The sequence below is a fragment of the Salmo salar genome, chromosome ssa05, assembly GCF_905237065.1.
Source record: "Salmo salar chromosome ssa05, Ssal_v3.1, whole genome shotgun sequence".
Lineage (NCBI taxonomy): Eukaryota > Metazoa > Chordata > Actinopteri > Salmoniformes > Salmonidae > Salmo > Salmo salar.
Window position 1 is genome coordinate 56,101,262 of NC_059446.1, and position 18,711 is coordinate 56,119,972.

Below are 18,711 nucleotides of genomic sequence, written 5' to 3' on the forward strand. Positions count from 1 at the left end.
CTGAAGGTTCAAGTTGCCAAACGTCATCCTCGAAACCTTAATGACTTGGAGAAGATCTGCAAAGAGGAGTGGGACAAAATCCCTCCTGAGATGTGTGCAAACCTGGTGGCCAACTACAAGAAATGTCTGACCTCTGTGATTGCCAACAAGGGTTTTGCCACCAAGTACTAAGTCATGTTTTGCAGAGGGGTCAAATACTTATTTCCCTCATTAAAATGCAAATCAATTTATAACATTTTTGACATGCGTTTTTCTGGATTTTTTGTTGTTGTTCTGTCTCTCACTGTTCAAATAAACCTACCATTAAAATTATAGACTGATCATTTCTTTGTCAGTGGGCAACGTACAAAATCAGCAGGGGATCAAATACTTTTTTCCCTCACTGTACTTTATTTGAAATGTGTTAGCTTAACTATATAGTATTTTCAACTATTGGGGATATTGTTAGGAGTTTTAAAATAAGTTCATGTCACCGTGACATTATGAAACCAAAACAACTTCCTCCTCGCCTCTTCTTCCATCACACCACCCTTCCCTCTGTTGTGTCTGTTGAGCATGCTTCTAGTCATGTGTCTGGACAGAATGCTCCTGCTGTGTACTGTGATCTTTGGTGAGTTGCTTATGATGTTATATTTAAATACTAACTGCCATGTTTTAAAATGTGAAGAGCCTTATCACTAGGATAATAGGGGTAGTCACATTTTTTATCTCCTCAACTAACTGTAAGTTGCTTACATTGACGTAACATTACATATGATGCAACATGGAGATTTGACCAGTGATCCAGTTTTATATTGTGGCATTTTAACGTAAAGTAAGGGATATATTGACAAATATATATATTTTTTTAGATATGACGAAAATGAGCTGCAGAGCAGTTTGCCGCATGCATTGAGGCCCAGGACTATTATAAAAAGAGGGAAAATTACTTCTGTACAATTCTATCCATTCACTGATGCAATTGTGTATTCAACAATATAAAGGGTGACAAAATAAGTAATTAAAGCACAGAGACCACGTTCGTACAGTAGGAAGCAAAGCAAAACGAAGCATGCCCCTTCCCCTTTTCTTAATTTAACTCTATTGTGAAATGTCCCACCATGTCACATTGTGCCAGACTACCTGGCAACAAACAGCTGGACAGAGAGTAATTATTTAAATTTTGTACAATTCTATTTCATTTCATTGTTCATTGATAATTGATAATTGATTGTACTGTGAACACAATGTTCTTCCTCCATAGCATGACTTTAAGATTTAATTTTAGCTAGGAGTATTTGTTACTTCTGTTCTGTTATAGTGTGGTGCTACTATTTTTACTTCTACAGTATCTTCTTCACATCTACCAGACAGTGGCATAGTTGCAAAGTCACATTGTTGCCAAGTCATATTGTTGCACTACAGGGCTTTAACTTTTGGTATAGCTCATGTTTCTCTGCTACTTCATCCCAACAGGCTTCTGGAAGGACACCTATGCTGTGTCCCCAGTGCCCTCTGTCCCAAACCATGTCCCTGCCTTGGCAGGTTCCTGCGTGGTCATCCCCTGCTCCTTCACTCCTCCAGCCTCTCACTCCATCTTGGGCAGGCAGGGGAAGGTGGTGGGCGTGAGGCTGCGCTACAGGACTAGTTACATCTTCCTCCTGCGGAGTACAGCTTTCAGTTCGGATGACATATCCACGGTCAGCAAGGCGTTCCAGGGCCGGACATCCCTATGGGGAAACACGGACGATGGAGACTGCTCTGTAATGATTGACAGGGTCCACCTGGCTGACTCCAATGTCTATCAGCTGGCGCTGAAGGGCCATGGACAGAAAGACTGGGGGAAGGCGAGTAGCGTCAATATCGTTGTGTCAGGTGAGAGGGATCTCATTGCACAGAATTACATACATTGAGTATACCAAATATTAGGAACACCATCCTAATATTGAGTTGCATCCCCCTTTTGTCTTCAGAACAGTCTCAATTCGTCTGGGCATGGACTCAACAAGGTGTCAAAAGCGTTCCACAGGGATGCTGGCCCGTGTTGACTCCAATGCTTCCCACAGTTGTGTCAAGTTGGCTGGATGTCGTTTGGGTGGTGGACCATTCTTGATACACACGGAAAACTGTGGGAAACTGTTGAGCTTGAAAAACCCAGCAGCGTTGCAGTTCTTCACACAAACTACGATACCCCGTTCAAAGGCCCTTAACTTTTGTTTTGCCCATTCACCCTCTAAATGGCACACATACACAATCCATGTCTCAAGGCTTAAAAATCCTCCCCTTCATCTACACTGATTGAAGTGGATTTAACAGGTAACATCAATATGGGATCATAGCTTTCACCTGGATTCACCTGGTCAGCGTATGTCACGGAAAGAGCAGATGTTCTTAATATTTTCTACACTCAGTGTATCTATTGTTATTTAACAGAATCTCTGCCTCTCATCTGTTATTATATAGAGATAAAGTAACTGCTATCTTTTTGTTGTTAACATGTTTAATACGTTATAAGAGGGTTATTTTATATGGCTCATGTTAATACACCAATCTACCAATTTTTACACAACCTGAGTTGAATTATCCCTAATGCTAATGGACTAAACATTTACTTTATCCCCATTTAGACTATGTTCATCAAGTCAGTTCTTATCTCTCTTTGTCCCCCTCACTGACAGAGTCCCCAGAGCTCCCAGTGATCAGCGGTGTGTGGGCAGCGACAGAAGGACAGATGGTGTCACTAAACTGCAGCATCAGTTACTCCTGTCCCTCCCAGGCCCCCACCCTCCAGTGGCGGTGGGAGAGAGGAGCTCAGGAGAACAGCAGCGAGTACGGGGAGCCGCATGTACTCCGGCCCCAGGGCCAGGGGCCTACGCTACAGACCTCTCTCACCTTTATCGCATCGTACCGCATCAAACCCAGAATGAGGTGTGAGGCAGTATATCCAGGAGGAAGAAGAGTATACACCGTAAAGGAGCTCCATGTGACATGTAAGTACTTTCAATATAAATGTATGATTGTTTGCAATGCTAAGTTAGGGCCCATATTCATAGTGTTTCAGAGTGCTGATCTAGGATCAGATTTTACTTAATTAAAAGGATTTTATAGGCTGGGGAGCTGATCCTAGATCAGGACTCCAACTCAGAGATGCTTTATGAATACTGGCCTTGATTGCTATTGCATCTCTCCTCTAGTCCCTCCCAAAGATGTCACAGTCCAGGTCCATACCTTGACTGTCCAGGAGGGGTTGAACGTGTTACTGGCCTGCTCCTGTAAAGCTGACCCGCCTGTGACAGAGTACAGGTGGTCATACACCCAACATGGGCTAACTGTAGACCTTCACCAGCGCACATTTACGGTCCGGGTGTATAATGTGACCCGCGACATGAGGGTCCGCTGCACAGCCCAGAACCTAATTGGACGGGCAGGTTCCAAATCGACTTCCTTAAACATTCAATGTAAGAATTCTATACAGTCAATGTTTGATCGATTATTTTGCTTCCAATTCCTTCGTATGGATTTAGCGGGTGCTGTTTGTACAGTTGTACACTTTACATTGTGATACAAGAACAATATTTTGAATTGAGACACTACATTGTTCTTGAAATACGGTGTCACAACCTGTAAGGGCAGACCCCTTATAGAAGATCCCAGGTACTCTAACGTCCCTGATCCTTCCATGATGCTCTCTCTCTTTCTCTTGCTCTCTCTCTCTCGCTCTCCCTTTCTTCTATCCCCCAGACAAGCCTGTCATCCTCCATCTCTCCTCCTACTGTGTTGTGGAGAGGTTGGAGGTTCTGTGTCGCTGTTCTGTAGACTCCAACCCCCGGCCTGCCGTAACCTGGAGTGTCAACGGTAGTGTTCCACCATACAGTTACAACACATCAGTAGGCTCAGAGAACGGTACACTAACAGCCACGCTGAAGGGCCACATGGACACTCCACTGAGTGTAGTCTGCTTCGCCATCAATGCACTGGGCAACGACTCCCACACACTGCTTCAAGCAAAGGATGGTAAGCATCGGGGCACCACACCACACAAGAGAAATACATGGGTGCATCTTAAATGTATTTCCTTTACTTCTCACGTCCTCTCTCCTCGCTTCCTTCTCAAAACGCATGTATTTTGAGAAGAAGGCGAGGACATGTGGAAACAGGGAAACACAATTGAGATGCACACACATTATACATGGTGTATTGTAGGAAGCATCTGTACTGTGAGTAAAATATGAGGGTGAAATACTAAGCATGAATCGTTCAAGGTCGCTAAGGCTTATTCTTTCAGATTATCCTTACAAATGTATGAATGGTTCCTGCAATGTCACTGGTTGGTTAACCTGTTCCAATAATATAATATAATAATACAGTATAATATATGATAAGAAGATAATCTGTTTGCTGAAGGTTGAAGAGCAAAAAAAGTGGTATCTTTAGTTTACATAGCTGTGTTTTTGTTGTTGACTGACAGGTTCTCTGCTGTGGAAAGTGATACCTGCAGTATGCATCTCTTTGGCCACCTTCCTCCTCTCTCTACTCCTCCTGTTCTGCTGTCGAAAGAGGCCCGGAAAGTAAGAAACATATTTTCTGAGAGTTGCTTGTCTCTGACTTCTCTAACGTCTGCCACCATTGTTCCTCAGTTACTTCAGATGTCCTACAAACTTGGAATAACCAAATGACATACCAGTACATCAAACATACGTTGTTTCATTTAAGATAACATTGAATAGAATTCTGAAAGAGGAACTATTCATTCACATGTAAAACCGTTCCAAGAGGAGAAATATTACATCTTAAAAGTAGATGTTTCATGATCATGTCCTCTCTAATCCAAACTCTTGTCTTGAACTTCATTCCTTAAATACGTGTGCTGACCTGCAGACCTCCGGTGTATCCTGGGGACATGGGGATCTACCAGGATCGGATGCCCCTCTACATCAACTGCACTGAGGTCACCAACACCTACAACAATGGCAGTTACCAGCTGGTTTACCAGAACTGCACCCCTCTTTTCGTCCGGACCAAACAGGTACACCTACTGTTCTGTACCAAAAATATAATTTTGCTTGTAAATGGTTATGTTACAATACAGTGCAATACAATAGCTTTATTATCCATTGAAACATAAATATACAATTGAATGGCTGATTAACCACATCATGTCGTGTCTCAGACACATCCGATGGGGAGGCGAGGTGGGGAGAGACGAGGTGGAGAGAGGAGAGGGGGAGAGAGAAGAAGAGGTGAGAGCCGAGGATGGGAGAGAAGAGGAGGAGAGAGTCAAGGGGGAACGGTGGACAGAGGAACAAGAGACAGACAAAGCCCTGCCTCCAATGACAATAATACTGAAACAGCTATCTACCTAGAGATCATCTGAGTTCATCTCTCAGTGAGGTATGTCATGGATAGCTCTGGTCCAGATCGTTAGCACTAACGGCTTGGACCAGAGCTATGTCATGGAGTGGAAGAGAGCTCTTGCAGTGTATAACAATACAAGCATGAACGTACTGCTTGACTGATGAAGATAATTGCACAAATGATATCATATCCATTTGATATCATTTTGCATGATTATACATACTGTACCAAGTAGTTATGCAAAAGTATACCAAATGGGTTAAGTGGCACATTAAGATTATCCTTCTCTCCTTTAAAATTATATATACAGTTGAAGTCAGAAGTTTACATACACCTTTGCCAAAAACATTTAAACTCAGTTTTTCAATATTCCTGACTTTTAATACTAGTAAAAATCTTAGGTCAGTTAGGATCACCACTTTATTTTAAGAATGTGAAATGTCAGAATAATAGCAGAGAGAATGATTTATTTCAGCTTTTATTTCTTTCATCACGTGGGTAGCAAGTTTACATACACTCAATTAGTATTTGGTAGCGTTGCCTTTAAATTGTTTAACTTGGGTCAAATGTTTCGGGTAGCCTTCCACAAGCTTCCCACAATAAGTTGGGTGAATTTTGGCCCATTCCTCCTGACAGAGCTGGTGTATCTGAGTCAGGTTTGTATGCCTCCTTGCTCGCACACACCTTTTCAGTTCTGCCCACAAATGTTCTATTGGATTGAGGTTAGGGCTTTGTGATGGCCTCTCCAATACGTTGACTTTGTTGTCCTTAAGCCATTTTGTCAAAACATTGGAAGTATGCTTGGGGTCATTGTCCATTTGGAACACCCATTTGCGACCAAGCTTTAACTTCCTAACTGGTGTCTTGAGATGTTGCTTCAATATATCCACATAATTTCCTTTCCTCATGATGCCATCTATTTTGTGAAGTGCACCAGTCCCTCCTGCAGCAAAGCACCCCCACAACATGATGCTGCCACCCCTGTGCTTCACGGTTGAGATGGTGTTCTTCGGCTTGCAAGCCTCCCCCCTTTTCAACCAAACATAACGATGGTCATTATGGCCAAACAGTTCTATTTTTGTTTCATCAGACCAGAGGACATTTCTCCAAAAATTATGATCTTTGCCCCCACGTGCAGTTGCAAACCGTAGTCTGGCTTTTTTATGGCAATTTTGGAGCAGTGTCTTCTTCCTTGCTGAGCGGCCTTTCAGGTTATGTCGATATAGGACTCGTTTTACTGTGGATATAAATACTTTTGTACCCGTTTCCTCCAGCATCTTCACAAGGTCCTTTGCTGTTGTTCTGGGATTGATTTGCACTTTTCGCACCAAAGTACGTTCATCTCTAGGTGACAGAACGCGTCTCCTTCCTGAGCATGATGGCTGCGTGGTCCCATGATGTTTATACTTGCGTACTATTGTTTGTACAGATGAACGTGGTACTTTCCGGCGTTTGGAAATTGCTCTCAAGGATGAACCAGAGTTGTGGAGGTCTACAATTTGTTTGCTGAGGTCTTGGCTGATTTCTTTAGATTTTCCCATGATGTCAAGCATAGAGGCACTGAGTTTGAAGGTAGGCCTTGAAATACATCCACAGGTTCACCTCCAATTGACTCAAATGATGTCAATTAGCCTATCAGAAGCTTCTAAAGCCATGACATCATTTTCTGGAATTTTACAAGCTGTTTGAAGGCACAGTCAACTTAGTGTTTATAAACTTCTGACCCACTGGAATTGTGACACGGTGAATTATAAGTGAAATAATCTGTCTGTAAACAATTGTTGGAAAAATTACTTGTGTCATGCACAAATTAGATGTCCTAACCAACTTGCCAAAACTATTGTTTGTTAACAAGACATTTGTGGAGTGGTTGAAAAATGAGTTTTAATGACTCCAACCTAAGTGTATATAAACTTCCGACTTCAGCTGTATATATATATACACTACCGGTCAAAAGTTTGGTGTCACTTAGAAATGTCCTTGTTTTTGGAAGAAAAGCAAAGTTTTTGTCCATTGAAATAACATAAAATTGATCAGAAATACAGTGCAGACATTGTTAATGTTGTAAATGGCTATTGTTGCTGGAAATGGCAGATTGTTCATGGAATATCTATATAGGCGTGCAGAGGCCCATTATCAGCAACCATCACTCCTGTGTTCCAATGGCACGTTGTGTTAGCTTATCTAAGTTTGTCATTTTAAAAGGCTAATTGATCATTAGAAAACCCTTTCGCAATTATGTTAGCACGGCTGAAAGCTGTTGTTTTGTTTAAAGAAGCAATAAAACTGGCCTTCTTTAGACTAGTTGAGGTTCTGGAGCATCAGAATTTGTGGGTTACAGGCTCAAAATGGCCAGAAACAAAGACTTTCTTCTGAAACTCGTCAGTCTATTCTTGTTCGAAGAATTGCCAAGAAACTGAAGATCTTGTACAACGCTGTGTACTACTCCCTTCACAGAACAGCACAAACTGGCTCTAACCAGAATAGAAAGAGGAGTGGGTGGCCCCGGTGCACAACTGAGCAAGAGGACAAGTACATTAGAGTGTCTAGTTTGAGAAACAGACGCCTCACAAGTCCTCAACTGGCAGCTTCATTAAATAGTAACTGCAAAACACCAGTCTCAATGTCAACAGTGAAGAGGCGACTCCGGGATGTTCCTCTATTCAGTGTCTGTGTTCTTTTACCCAACTTAATCTTTTCTTTTTATTGACCAGTCTGAGGTATGGCTTTTTCTTTGCAGCTCTGCCTAGAAGGCCGGCATCCCGGAGTCGCCTCTTCAATGTTTTTCATCGGCAGGTACTGGGAAACTGCTCAGAATCGAAGGAATGATGGATGGCGCTAAATATAGGGAAATTCTTGAGGGAAACCTGTTTCAGTCTTCCAGAGATTTGAGACTGGGTCGGAGGTTCACCTTCCAGCAGGACAATGACCCTAAGCATACTGCTAAAGCAACACTCGAGTGGTTTAAGGGGAAACATTTAAATGTATTGGAATGGCCTAGTCAAAGCCCAGACCTCAATCCAATTGAGAATCTGTGATATGACTTAAAGATTGCTGTACACTAGCTGAACTCATCCAACTTGAAGGAGCTGGAGCTGTTTTGCCTTGAAGAATGGGCAAAAATCTCAGTGGCTAGATGTGCCAAGCATATAGAGACATACCCCAAGAGACTTGCAGCTGTAATTACTGCAAACGGTGGCTCTACAAAGTATTGACTTTGGGGGGGGGGTGAACAGTTATAAACGCAGAAGTTTTCTGTTTTTTTTTTTGTCTTATTTCTTGTTTGTTTCACAGTAAAAAAAAGGGGATCTTCAAAGTGGTAGGCATGTTGTGTAAATCAAATGATACAACCCCCCAAAAATAAATTTTAATTCCAGGTTGTAAGGCAACAAAATAGGAAAAATGCCAAGGCGGTGAATACTTTCGCAAGTCACTGTACTTTGTGGCTGATGAAGATAATGGTCCACACATGATATTCACCTATTTCATGCAGTACATTTTGCATCATTACATGTATAATGTCTGTATAATGATATTCTAGATGGGATGAACATGATTGTATGATGTGATGATGATAAAGGTGTTAGACACACCTCTCTTATAAAACAATCACTTTTGTATGTGTTTTATATATGTTCCTCTCTTCACCTCCCATCCTGACCCTGTACTCAAGAGGATTGATGGTTACTAAAGCAAAAGCCATTCTTCACTACACTAAAAAGCAATTTCATATTCTGCTATTTGTATGTTCTGGTTCTATATTCATGTTACGAAATAAAGCTTTTTTATGTGCTTTTAATGTTGATAAGCATTTATACCCTCTCTCTTTTTAATATTTTGTTTTACCACCAACATGAAATACAATCCAGTAAGTGGCAGAGTATACCCCCATACTGGTTGCAATATACACTATCATACATAATCCAGTAAGAGCATATGACACTTTCTGCACTAATTGCACCCTGGAAACTTCAACCTGTCTCAACCGCACAGGACATTTCTGATGCCTAGCAACATGGCCACCCCCACAATTGAAACACTTCACTTTTCCCAACACAAACAACGCACCCGAAACACCGTAGTGGGTTCTGAAACAACCACAGAGAAGTTTTTGGGGGGCAGATATTTTAGGCAGAAGGTTCCAGGTACCCAGGCCGACAGCCTAGCGTAGGATCTGTTAGGGCCAAAGTAGTGGGAAGGGGTGGTGAGGTTTGTGGGGATAGTGGTACATATTGTAACGACCCTGGGTTTATAACCCACAACTGTCTGTGCGGGTCGCTACAATATTGTATATATAGGGTTAGATGGTGGTGCAATTTCCTTTTCTCCCCATTTCCCTTTTTTGTGAACAATGTGCAATGCTCTTTTCGAACTGTTAAAGGCAGAAATACGCAACAAAGAGTCTAGTCGGCCGTAAAACCACACGAAGAAGAATAAGAAGAAGCGTCAACTGTTTTGATTGGCTAAATAAAATATCAACCGGAAGTTACGTCAGAGATTATGAATTGAGAGGGATTTTGGCGTGAAATTCAGGGGGCACGGTTCAACCTCCAAATACGTTTCGGCTGTTTTTGTCCGCCTTTACATTAGAATAAAATTCACAGGGAAGTCAAATACAATGCATAAAACACAGAAATGTCAAACACGGTACTTCTATTAAGCATTTAGAGGTGTTTTGCTTTCTATAAACGTGTTCCGTTGTTTGCTACCCAGGCAATTGCTAACTAGCTAGCAAGCGTAGAGCTTTTGATTAACTGAAAAAACACAAATAAAGCGCATCACTTTTTTGACAAGTCAAGTGACTGGCGCAAAATGCCGGAGATAAAACTCAAGCACGTAGTGTCTTGCAGCACCGAAGACAATGTAAGTTGTCCAACTACTATCTAGACGAATTAGCTAATACAGTATTCGTAAGCCCGCTTGCTAACTTCCTAAAGTGTTAGCTAGCTAAGTTTGCTTGCTGTCTGATTGAGAGATAATGTCGACTGTCTAGCCCTCTACTGTATATAAGTACAGTCTGCACATGGCTTTTTTTCAGCCCACCAGAACATAATCATTGTGACAGTACTGAACAGTATTTGCTTGCACCATTCGAAGTAGCTAGCTAGCTACAGTACACTTCCCAGTCATTTCTTGTTGTCAAAAAATGTATTTTCTTGAATGTAAACAGTAACACCCATTTCCAGTGATAACACCAGATGGTAATTGCAGATCATGGGGTCCTAGCTATTCTTGTTGTTTCCTTGCAGACTCACAAGGCTGACAACCTGCTGAGCTCAGACACATACAGAAAATGGAAAGCAGCAAGGCCAGGGGAGAAACAGACCTCCGTCATTATACAGGTAATAGGCTACTTCGCCTCTGCTCTGTGTTTTCATGGGATTGTGTAACAATTCACAGACTCCAATTCATACAGCAAATTTGTGGGTGTTAAATTCTCGATTTTGAGGTCAAAAGTGTTGTGAGTGTTGACTCTAGTGGGGTTAACACCAGTGGGATTTACACGGGTGTCGTTACTCGACTTAGTTAATTTCTGTTGATTCTCTGAATGAAAAATACTTTGGAGTGGCCCATCATATTTCCCAGCATGCTTTGTTGCGGGTTGATTTTTTTGAATAGTTTGTTTTAATATAGACTGTATGTTTCTGCATGCACATTAATTAATTGATCTAAGACAAATAACGTGCATTTTCCTATAATATTCCAATCTGTAAGTGGTTGGACTTATTGCACCCGTACTGAGATAGATGGTTGTTCCAGTTTAGATGTTTTAGGTAGTCTTGTGTGATGAGTTCTTCACCATAGCAGTTATTCTGAATGCAGATTGTAGATAATCAATTGTTGAATATCTTCCCTACTAGGGGTGTAAGTAAACGTTAACATTTTTTAAAGTAATTGGGATTTTCAACCTTAAGTAAAACTCCCTAACTGAATAGCTACCACTAACAGGTCCCGATCGTCATCATCATAAAGGGAAAATAAAAGTTGAATAAATACCTAACGCAACAAAAATCTAATCAAATTTTATTAGTCGCATGTGCCGAATACAACAGTGAAATGCTTACTTCTGAGCCCCTAACCAATGCTGTAAAGATAGTAGGAGGGAAAAAAGCAGAGCAGCAGCTCAAATGTGAGTGACAAGGAGAGGGGGGAGAGAGATAGTGACCAAGTCAACTTGTGCTGGTAGACTACTTATTGCTAGTTATTTATCATCTCATCTGATTACACCAGGGCTCTTTAACCCCAGTTGGAGAACTACCCTCCTGTAGGTTTTCGCTCCAACCCCAGTTGTATCTACCGTAACCTGATTTGGTTTATCAACCAGATAATTATTATAATCAGGTGCTCTAGATTATAGTTGGAGCGAAAACCTACAGGACAGTAGCTCTCCAGGAACAGTTTTGGAGAGCCCTGGATTACATTGTACCTGTATTGACTGCATCAAACCAAGAGAAGCTCGTTAAGCCAGCTAGCTAGCAAATGTTAGCTAGGCTAATTGAAACTGTATAACTTTAACTATACACTTTCTCCCCTTCTCAATCTTACAGTAACAACTCCATTCAGATTATTATGTAGCAGCCTACCTGTTGGCTCTTGGTGTTGTAGCTTGTCCTTCTCATTTAACTTCTTGTTCTGTCATTTTAATTCCATCTTCCATAGATATATATTTTTTTACTCTTAATTTGGCAAGTCAGTTAAGAACAAATTCTTATTTACAATTACAGCCTACACCGGCCAAACCCGGACAAAGCTGGGCCAATTGTGCGCCACCCTATGGGACTCCCAATCACGTCCGGTTGTGATACAGCCTGGATTCAAACCAGGGTGTCTGTAGAGACGCCTCAAGCACTGAGATGCAGTGCCTTAGAGCGCTGCGCCACTCGGGAGCTAATAACTTGCCACATGGAGGTTCTAGCTCTGACTTTAGCCTAGTGCCGGTTTGATGACTTGTGATTGGACGACAAAAACAAGCTACACGCGACACGTGAAAGGCAAGAGCAGCAGTAGCGATACAACTTTCTCTCTGCCGGAAGCACGATGTAGACATCTACATTGTGAATTCACTTGGAATTGGAGGAGTGTTTCTTATAGTTTTAATGGAAACCGATAAAAAATGTCTAACTGACAAGAAAACATTTCCAATTGTCACATCCCTACTCCCTAAAGCTTGATTCCAATAGGAATGACAAATTACTTCACAACCCAGCATATTCTAACTTGCAGATCTGATATGGCCAGGTTTTTCAGACCACAATGTTGGGGGGAAAACTAGGCCATAACTAAAGGCCTTATGAAATCTATAATGTATGGTCATGAAGGGTTTATAAAAAAGAAACGGAATGGAGCTAAGCACACAAAAAATCCAATCAGGTTCAGTTTGCTTTCCACCAGACACAGGGAAATGAATTCACTTTTCAGCAGGGCAATAACCTAAAACACAAGGCCAAATCTACACTGGAGTTGCTTACCAAGAAGACAGTGAATGTTCCTGAGTGGCCGAGTTACAGTTTGGACTTAAATCTACTTGCTAATCTATGGCAAGACCTGAAAAATAGTTGTCTAGCAATGATCAACATTTGCACAATCCAGGTGTGGAAAGCTCTTAGAGACTTACCCAGAAAGACTCACAGCTGTAATCACTGCCAAAGGTGCTTCTACAAAGTATTGTCTCAGGGCTGTGAATACTTATGTAAATTAGATATTTCTGTATTTAATTTTCAATACATTTGCAAACATTTCTAAAAACATGTTTTCACTTTGTCATTATGGGTTATTGTGTGTAGTTGGATGTGAAAATACATCTATGTAATCCATTTTGAATTCAGGCTGTAACACAATAAAATATGGAATAAGTCGGGGTATGAATACTTTTCTGAAGGCACTGTATGTATTATAACACTGCATTGCCCTGTTTGTTTTTTCCTAGTTTGCCCTAAATAACCTATGCTCTTTCCCCCATCGTTTTAGTTTGAGAAAGAAGAGCAGGTGTACAGCATAGACATAGGAAATGAAGGGTCTGCTTTTATCGAGGTTCTGGTGGGACACTCAACCTCTGTCAAAGACCAGGACTATGAGGTATGCCACCCCCTTACTGTATATTGTAGTACCTGTATACCTCGCTGATATCTACCACACTGAATGCACTGAGTGAAGGTACTAGTCTCTGCCTCTTATTATGGACAATGCATAGTTGTGGCTTTACAACCATCAGGTATAGTGTGCTGCTTAATTCCTAAGAGAACTTCTCACGGTCTCTCCCAGGTTCTGCTGGTCACGTCCTCCTTCATGTCCCCCATGGAGAGCCGTAACGGCACCAACATCAACCGCGTGCGCTTCTTTGGCCCTAACCAGCTGGTGAAGGCACACGCCCAGGAGAAGTGGGACCGCGTGAAGATTGTGTGTAGCCAGCCGTACAACAAGGTGAGCTGCACAGCACTAAGTGAGAACATTAGTGGACAGAGAGCATTGTGTGTGTATGTGATGCCACCTAAATCAATGTAAACCAGGGTCGTATTCATTAGGCAGCAAACGGATGGAAACAGGGTGGGACTAACTACACTTGTCCAATAAGAAACGTCCACTTTTGTTTTCCTTTGGCATCTCTTACATTCAGTGTCTTGGTCTTGGAATTTGAGGTTACGGTAATTGGCCAGGCCAAGTCACTGACATAACCAGGGGGGGTTGCTTCTTAATAAAACCTATTTGAAAAAAGCGATTACACTTAATTATTATCATGGCATTTAATTATTATTCAGTTTATTACTTATTAATGGAGTCAAAATAAAGACGTATGTCCTTTTCTGTTGGTTTTTCTTGCATATAAAGAAATTCTATACAGATCCTATTTCAACACAAAATCATTGAAATGAAGTCCGGTGGGTTTTCTACCACTTTCCCCCAAAATAGTCGCATAACGTCACAGTCCGTGCTGCTGTCATTCGATGGCATTGGCATTTGTTTTTCAAAGAGATTACGCTGTAATGAGAGAAATAATGTAGCCTAAGCTACTGAAAATAGGCCTTTACAAGATTACATCATGACAGGAGTGTTTGATTTTTATTAAAGAGATGGAGTCCAGACAGGGTGCTTTAGGAAACATTCTGAATGGTTATATAGCCCTATTGAGCACCACAGTGGAGGTGTCCATATTACCCATAAAAACTTGGGGTCAAACAGGGAAATTGTTCCAATCGTTTTTGCACCATTCATTTTTCCCATTGGGTTTTTTATAAACACTTAAAAAATGGCTGTGTTTCGTGTAGGCTTACCCTGGCGTGACGTTTTGATAACCATTTAAATCTCTCTTGGACTTTTATCAATATATTCGGCTCTATTTACTCTCTAATTTCAAAGTTGACATTATGTGAAATTACCAATCCCTGCAAGCTCCTACACGTCATCTCTAGCTGACACCTTTGCTAACAGTTATTGTGTTAATTTATATATACTTTGTTGACTTCCTACTGTGGGAGGCGAAGAAAAAATTACTGAGAAGCCCAGCTGGGCACTTTACTACATTTGACATTTACAAGAAGCAGGACATGTACACGATATATGCAAAAGTATGTGAACACCCCTTAAAATGAGAGGATTCAGCTATTTCAGCCACACCTGTTGCTGACAGATGTATGAAATCATGCCCATAGGCATGCAATCTCCATAGACAAACATTGGTAGAAGAATGGCCTTACTGAAGAGCTCAGTGACTTTCAACGTGGCACCGCCATAGGATGCCACCTTTCCAACAAGTCAGTTCGTAAAATATCTGCCCTGCTAGAGCTGCCCTGGTCAACTGTAAGTGCTGTTGTTGTGAAGTGAAAACGTCTAGGAGCAGCAACGGCTCAGCCGCGAAGTGGTAGGCCACACAAGCTCACAGAACAGGACCACCGAGTGCTGACACACTCACTAGAGAGTTCCAAACTACCTCTGGAAGCAATGTCAGCACAAGAACTGTTTGTCAGGAGCTTCATGAAATGGGTTTCCATGGCCGAGCAGCCGCACACAAGCCGAAGATCACCATGTGTAATGCCAAGCGTCGGCTGGAGTGGTGTAAAGCTCGCCGCCATTGAACTCTAGGGCAGGGGAAACGCGTTCTCTGGAGTGATGAATCAAGCTTCACCATCTGGCAGTCCGACAGACGAATCCTGGTTTGGCAGATGCCAGGTAAACGCTACCTGCCCCAATGCATAGTGCCATCTGTAAAGTTTGGTGGAGGAGGAGTAATGGTATGGGGCTGTTTTTCATGTTCGGGATAGGCCCTTTTAGTTCCAGTGAAGGGAAATCTTAATGCTACAGCATACGACATTCTAGATGATTCTGTGCTTCCAACTTTGTTGCAACAGTTTGGGTCAGGCCCTTTCCTGTTTCAGTATGACAATGTCACTGTGCACAAAGCGAGGTCCATACAGAAATGGTTTGTTGACATTTATGTGGAATAACTTGACTGGCCTGCACAGAGCTCTGACCTCAACCCCATCGAACACCTTTGGGATGAATTGGAACGCACACTGCGAGCCAGGCCTAATCGCACGACCTCACTAATGTTCCATTCAGCCACAAGAGCATGTCCCCGCAGAAAATTTCCAACATCTAGTGAAAAGCCTTCCCAGAAGAGTGGAGGCTGTTATAGCAGCACAGGGGGGACCGACTCCATATTAATGCCCATGATTTTGGAATGAGATGTTCAATGAAAAGGTGTCCACATACTTTTGGTCATGTAGTGTATTTCTATCAGTGCTCAGGCGTACGTGCTCCGTCAACATTAACAGGACAGAGAAACCAGCCCCATGCTCATTTCTCAGATGGAGTGTGTATATGATGGTATGAAATAAACCAAAATGTATTTCTCACAAGTGTAGCAAGTTGTGATCTCCGCAAACGTTTCTACTCCGAGAATGAGAACGGTAAATTTCTGTGATTAGTACATGCATTAACAGAAATGAATGTAACAATGACAGGGATTGTTACATTCATTGTTTTAAAAATGGTAGGCTACCACATGGGTATTCATAAAAGTGCATTGCGGACGACACTGTGTGTATATATAGCCCAGGTTACTATTCTACTTTGGGGGCGGTAGGGGGGCAGCAATTTTTTTTTGTCTCGCCTAGGGCAGCATATCGGCCAGGAACGGGCCTGATCAGCGTTGATTAGTCTATAAATTAAGGAAGGATTACGTATCAAGTTATACCATGCCAGGTTGGAGAGGATTGGCGCATTGTCCATTTGACACATTAGTGCATTATAGGCCTTGGTGCCAGAACAACCTTGTCGACCTTTGTTGAATAATTAATGAATAGTCAGACACATCCAACTTTTTTTATTTTTTATAACAATTTATTTATTTACTAGCAAGCAATGAAAACGTGCATTGTATAAAAGAAAGTCCACACATCAAAGCTTTTTTACTGAAGTGCCATAGCCTATAGCACCCTACACCCCCACGCATCTAGGGATTAGCTGCTCAAACATCAAAGGACAGTTGGAAAGAGGAGATGTATAACATTTAGTAGACACCGTTAGCAAAATATTTGCTTAGAATCATTAGTGAACACTCCCGCTATTAGGTAAAGTTTATCTGCATGAAAATGAAGTTTATAAAACATTTTATAAATCCTAAAATGAATGTGGATGACAGTCTTCATCCATAACCGTCAGCTACACAGTTATTCAGTGACTGTCACAGCCCTAGTCTCAGCACAGTTCCTATTGTATACACTTATGAAAATGATTCAGGTTGGAACGACATGACGACAAATGGCATTTTCCACCCTCAGAGCATAGCATACGGAGTGGCCTTCGTGAAGTTCCATTCACCACCAGACAAAAGTGATCCACCAACCACAACAACACCGGTAAGAGAAGCTCAGCCGCCATCTTTAACCTTCTTCTACATAACCCACTCTCCACTGAGACTAAGACTCAATAGACTCATTCAGTATATAACTAAACTCAGCAAAAAAAGAAACGTCCCTTTTTCAGGACCCTGTCTTTCAAAGATAATTCGTAAAAATCCAAATAACTTCATGGATCTTCATTGTAAAGGGTTTAAACACTGTTTCCCATGCTTGTTCAATGAACCATAAACAGTTAATGAACATGCACCTGTGGAACGGTCGTTAAGACATTAACAGCTTACAGACAGTAGGCAATTAAGGTCACAACTTAGGACATTAAAGAGGCCTTTCTACTGACTCTGAAAAACACCAAAAGAAAGATGCCCAGGGTCCCTGCTCATCTGCGTGAACGTGCCTTAGGCATGTTGTAAGGAGGCATGAGGACTGCAGATGTGGCCATGGCAATAAATTGCAATGTCTGTACTGTGAGACACCTAAGACAGTGCTACAGGGAGACCGGACAGACAGCTGATTGTCCTCACAGTGGCAGACCATGTGTAACAACACCTGCACAGGATCGGTACATCCGAACATCACACGAGCAGGACAGGTACAGGATGGCAACAACAACTGCCCGAGTTACACCAGGAACGCACAATCCCTCCATCAGTGCTCAGACTGTCCGCAATAGGTTGAGAGAGGCTGGACTGAGGGCTTGTAGGCCTGTTGTAAGGCAGGTCCTTACCAGACATCACCGGCAATTACGTTGCCTATGGGCACAAACCCACCGTCGCTGGACCAGACAGGACTGGCAAAAAGTGCTCTTCACTGATGAGTTGCGGTTTTATCTCACCAGGGGTGATGGTCGGATTCACGTTTATCGCCGAAGGAATGAGCGTTACACCGAGGCCTGTACTCTGGAGCGAGATCGATTTGGAGGTGGAGTGTCCGTCATGGTCTGGGGCGGTGTGTCACAGCATCATCGGACGGAGCTTGTTGTCATTGCAGGCAATCTCAACGCTGTGCGTTATAGAGAAGACATCCTCCTCCCTCATGTGGTACCCTTCCTGCAGGCTCATCCTGACATGACCCTCCAGCATGACAATGCCACCAGCCATACTGTTCGTTCTGTGCGTGATGTCCTGCAAGACAGGAATGTCAGTGTTCTGCCATGGCCAGTGAAGAGCCCGGATCTCAATCCCATTGAGCACGTCTGGGACCTGTTGGATCGGAGGGTGAGGGCTAGGGCCATTCTCCCACAGAAATATCCAGGAGCTTGCAGGTGCCTTGGTGGAAGTGGGGTAACATCTCACAGCAAGAACTGGCAAATCTGGTGCAGTCCATGAGGAGAAGATGCACTGCAGTACTTAATGCAGCTGGTGGCCACACCAGATAGTGACTCTTACTTTTGATTTTGACCCCCCCCCTTTGTTCAGGGACACATTATTCCATTTCTGTTAGTCACATGTCTGTGGAACTTGTTCAGTTAATGTCTGTTGAATCTTGTTATGTTCATACAACTATTTACACATGTTAAGTT

At 42.3% G+C, this 18,711-nt stretch overlaps 2 protein-coding genes across 3 annotated transcripts in view; both read left to right on the forward strand.

The window, feature by feature from the left end:
• The first annotated feature begins 512 nt into the window (after positions 1-512).
• Positions 513-8,428, forward strand: LOC106605187 (sialoadhesin). 2 transcript variants are annotated; one of them, XM_045718391.1, is made up of 9 exons: positions 513-610; positions 1,456-1,854; positions 2,658-2,969; positions 3,174-3,437; positions 3,721-3,993; positions 4,448-4,547; positions 4,858-5,005; positions 5,150-5,370; positions 8,075-8,428. In XM_045718391.1, the coding sequence occupies exons 1-8, from the start codon at positions 556-558 to the stop codon at positions 5,351-5,353; spliced, it is 1,755 nt and encodes a 584-aa protein (XP_045574347.1). In that variant the 5' UTR covers positions 513-555; the 3' UTR covers positions 5,354-5,370; positions 8,075-8,428. The 2 variants fall into 2 exon arrangements, with proteins under 2 accessions (XP_045574347.1, XP_014056043.1); XM_014200568.2 differs by lacking the exon at positions 8,075-8,428 and having other exon boundaries at positions 5,150-5,812.
• A 1,393-nt stretch (positions 8,429-9,821) lies between these two features.
• Positions 9,822-18,711, forward strand: part of LOC106605164 (DNA repair protein XRCC1) — a 36,104-nt gene continuing 27,214 nt past the window's right edge. Inside the window, exons 1-5 of the mRNA XM_014200540.2 lie at positions 9,822-10,197; positions 10,584-10,676; positions 13,303-13,410; positions 13,597-13,755; positions 17,112-17,189. Of these exons, the coding sequence (XP_014056015.1) occupies positions 10,147-10,197; positions 10,584-10,676; positions 13,303-13,410; positions 13,597-13,755; positions 17,112-17,189 (489 nt within the window). The 5' untranslated portion in view covers positions 9,822-10,146. The remainder of the gene's footprint in view (positions 10,198-10,583; positions 10,677-13,302; positions 13,411-13,596; positions 13,756-17,111; positions 17,190-18,711) is intronic.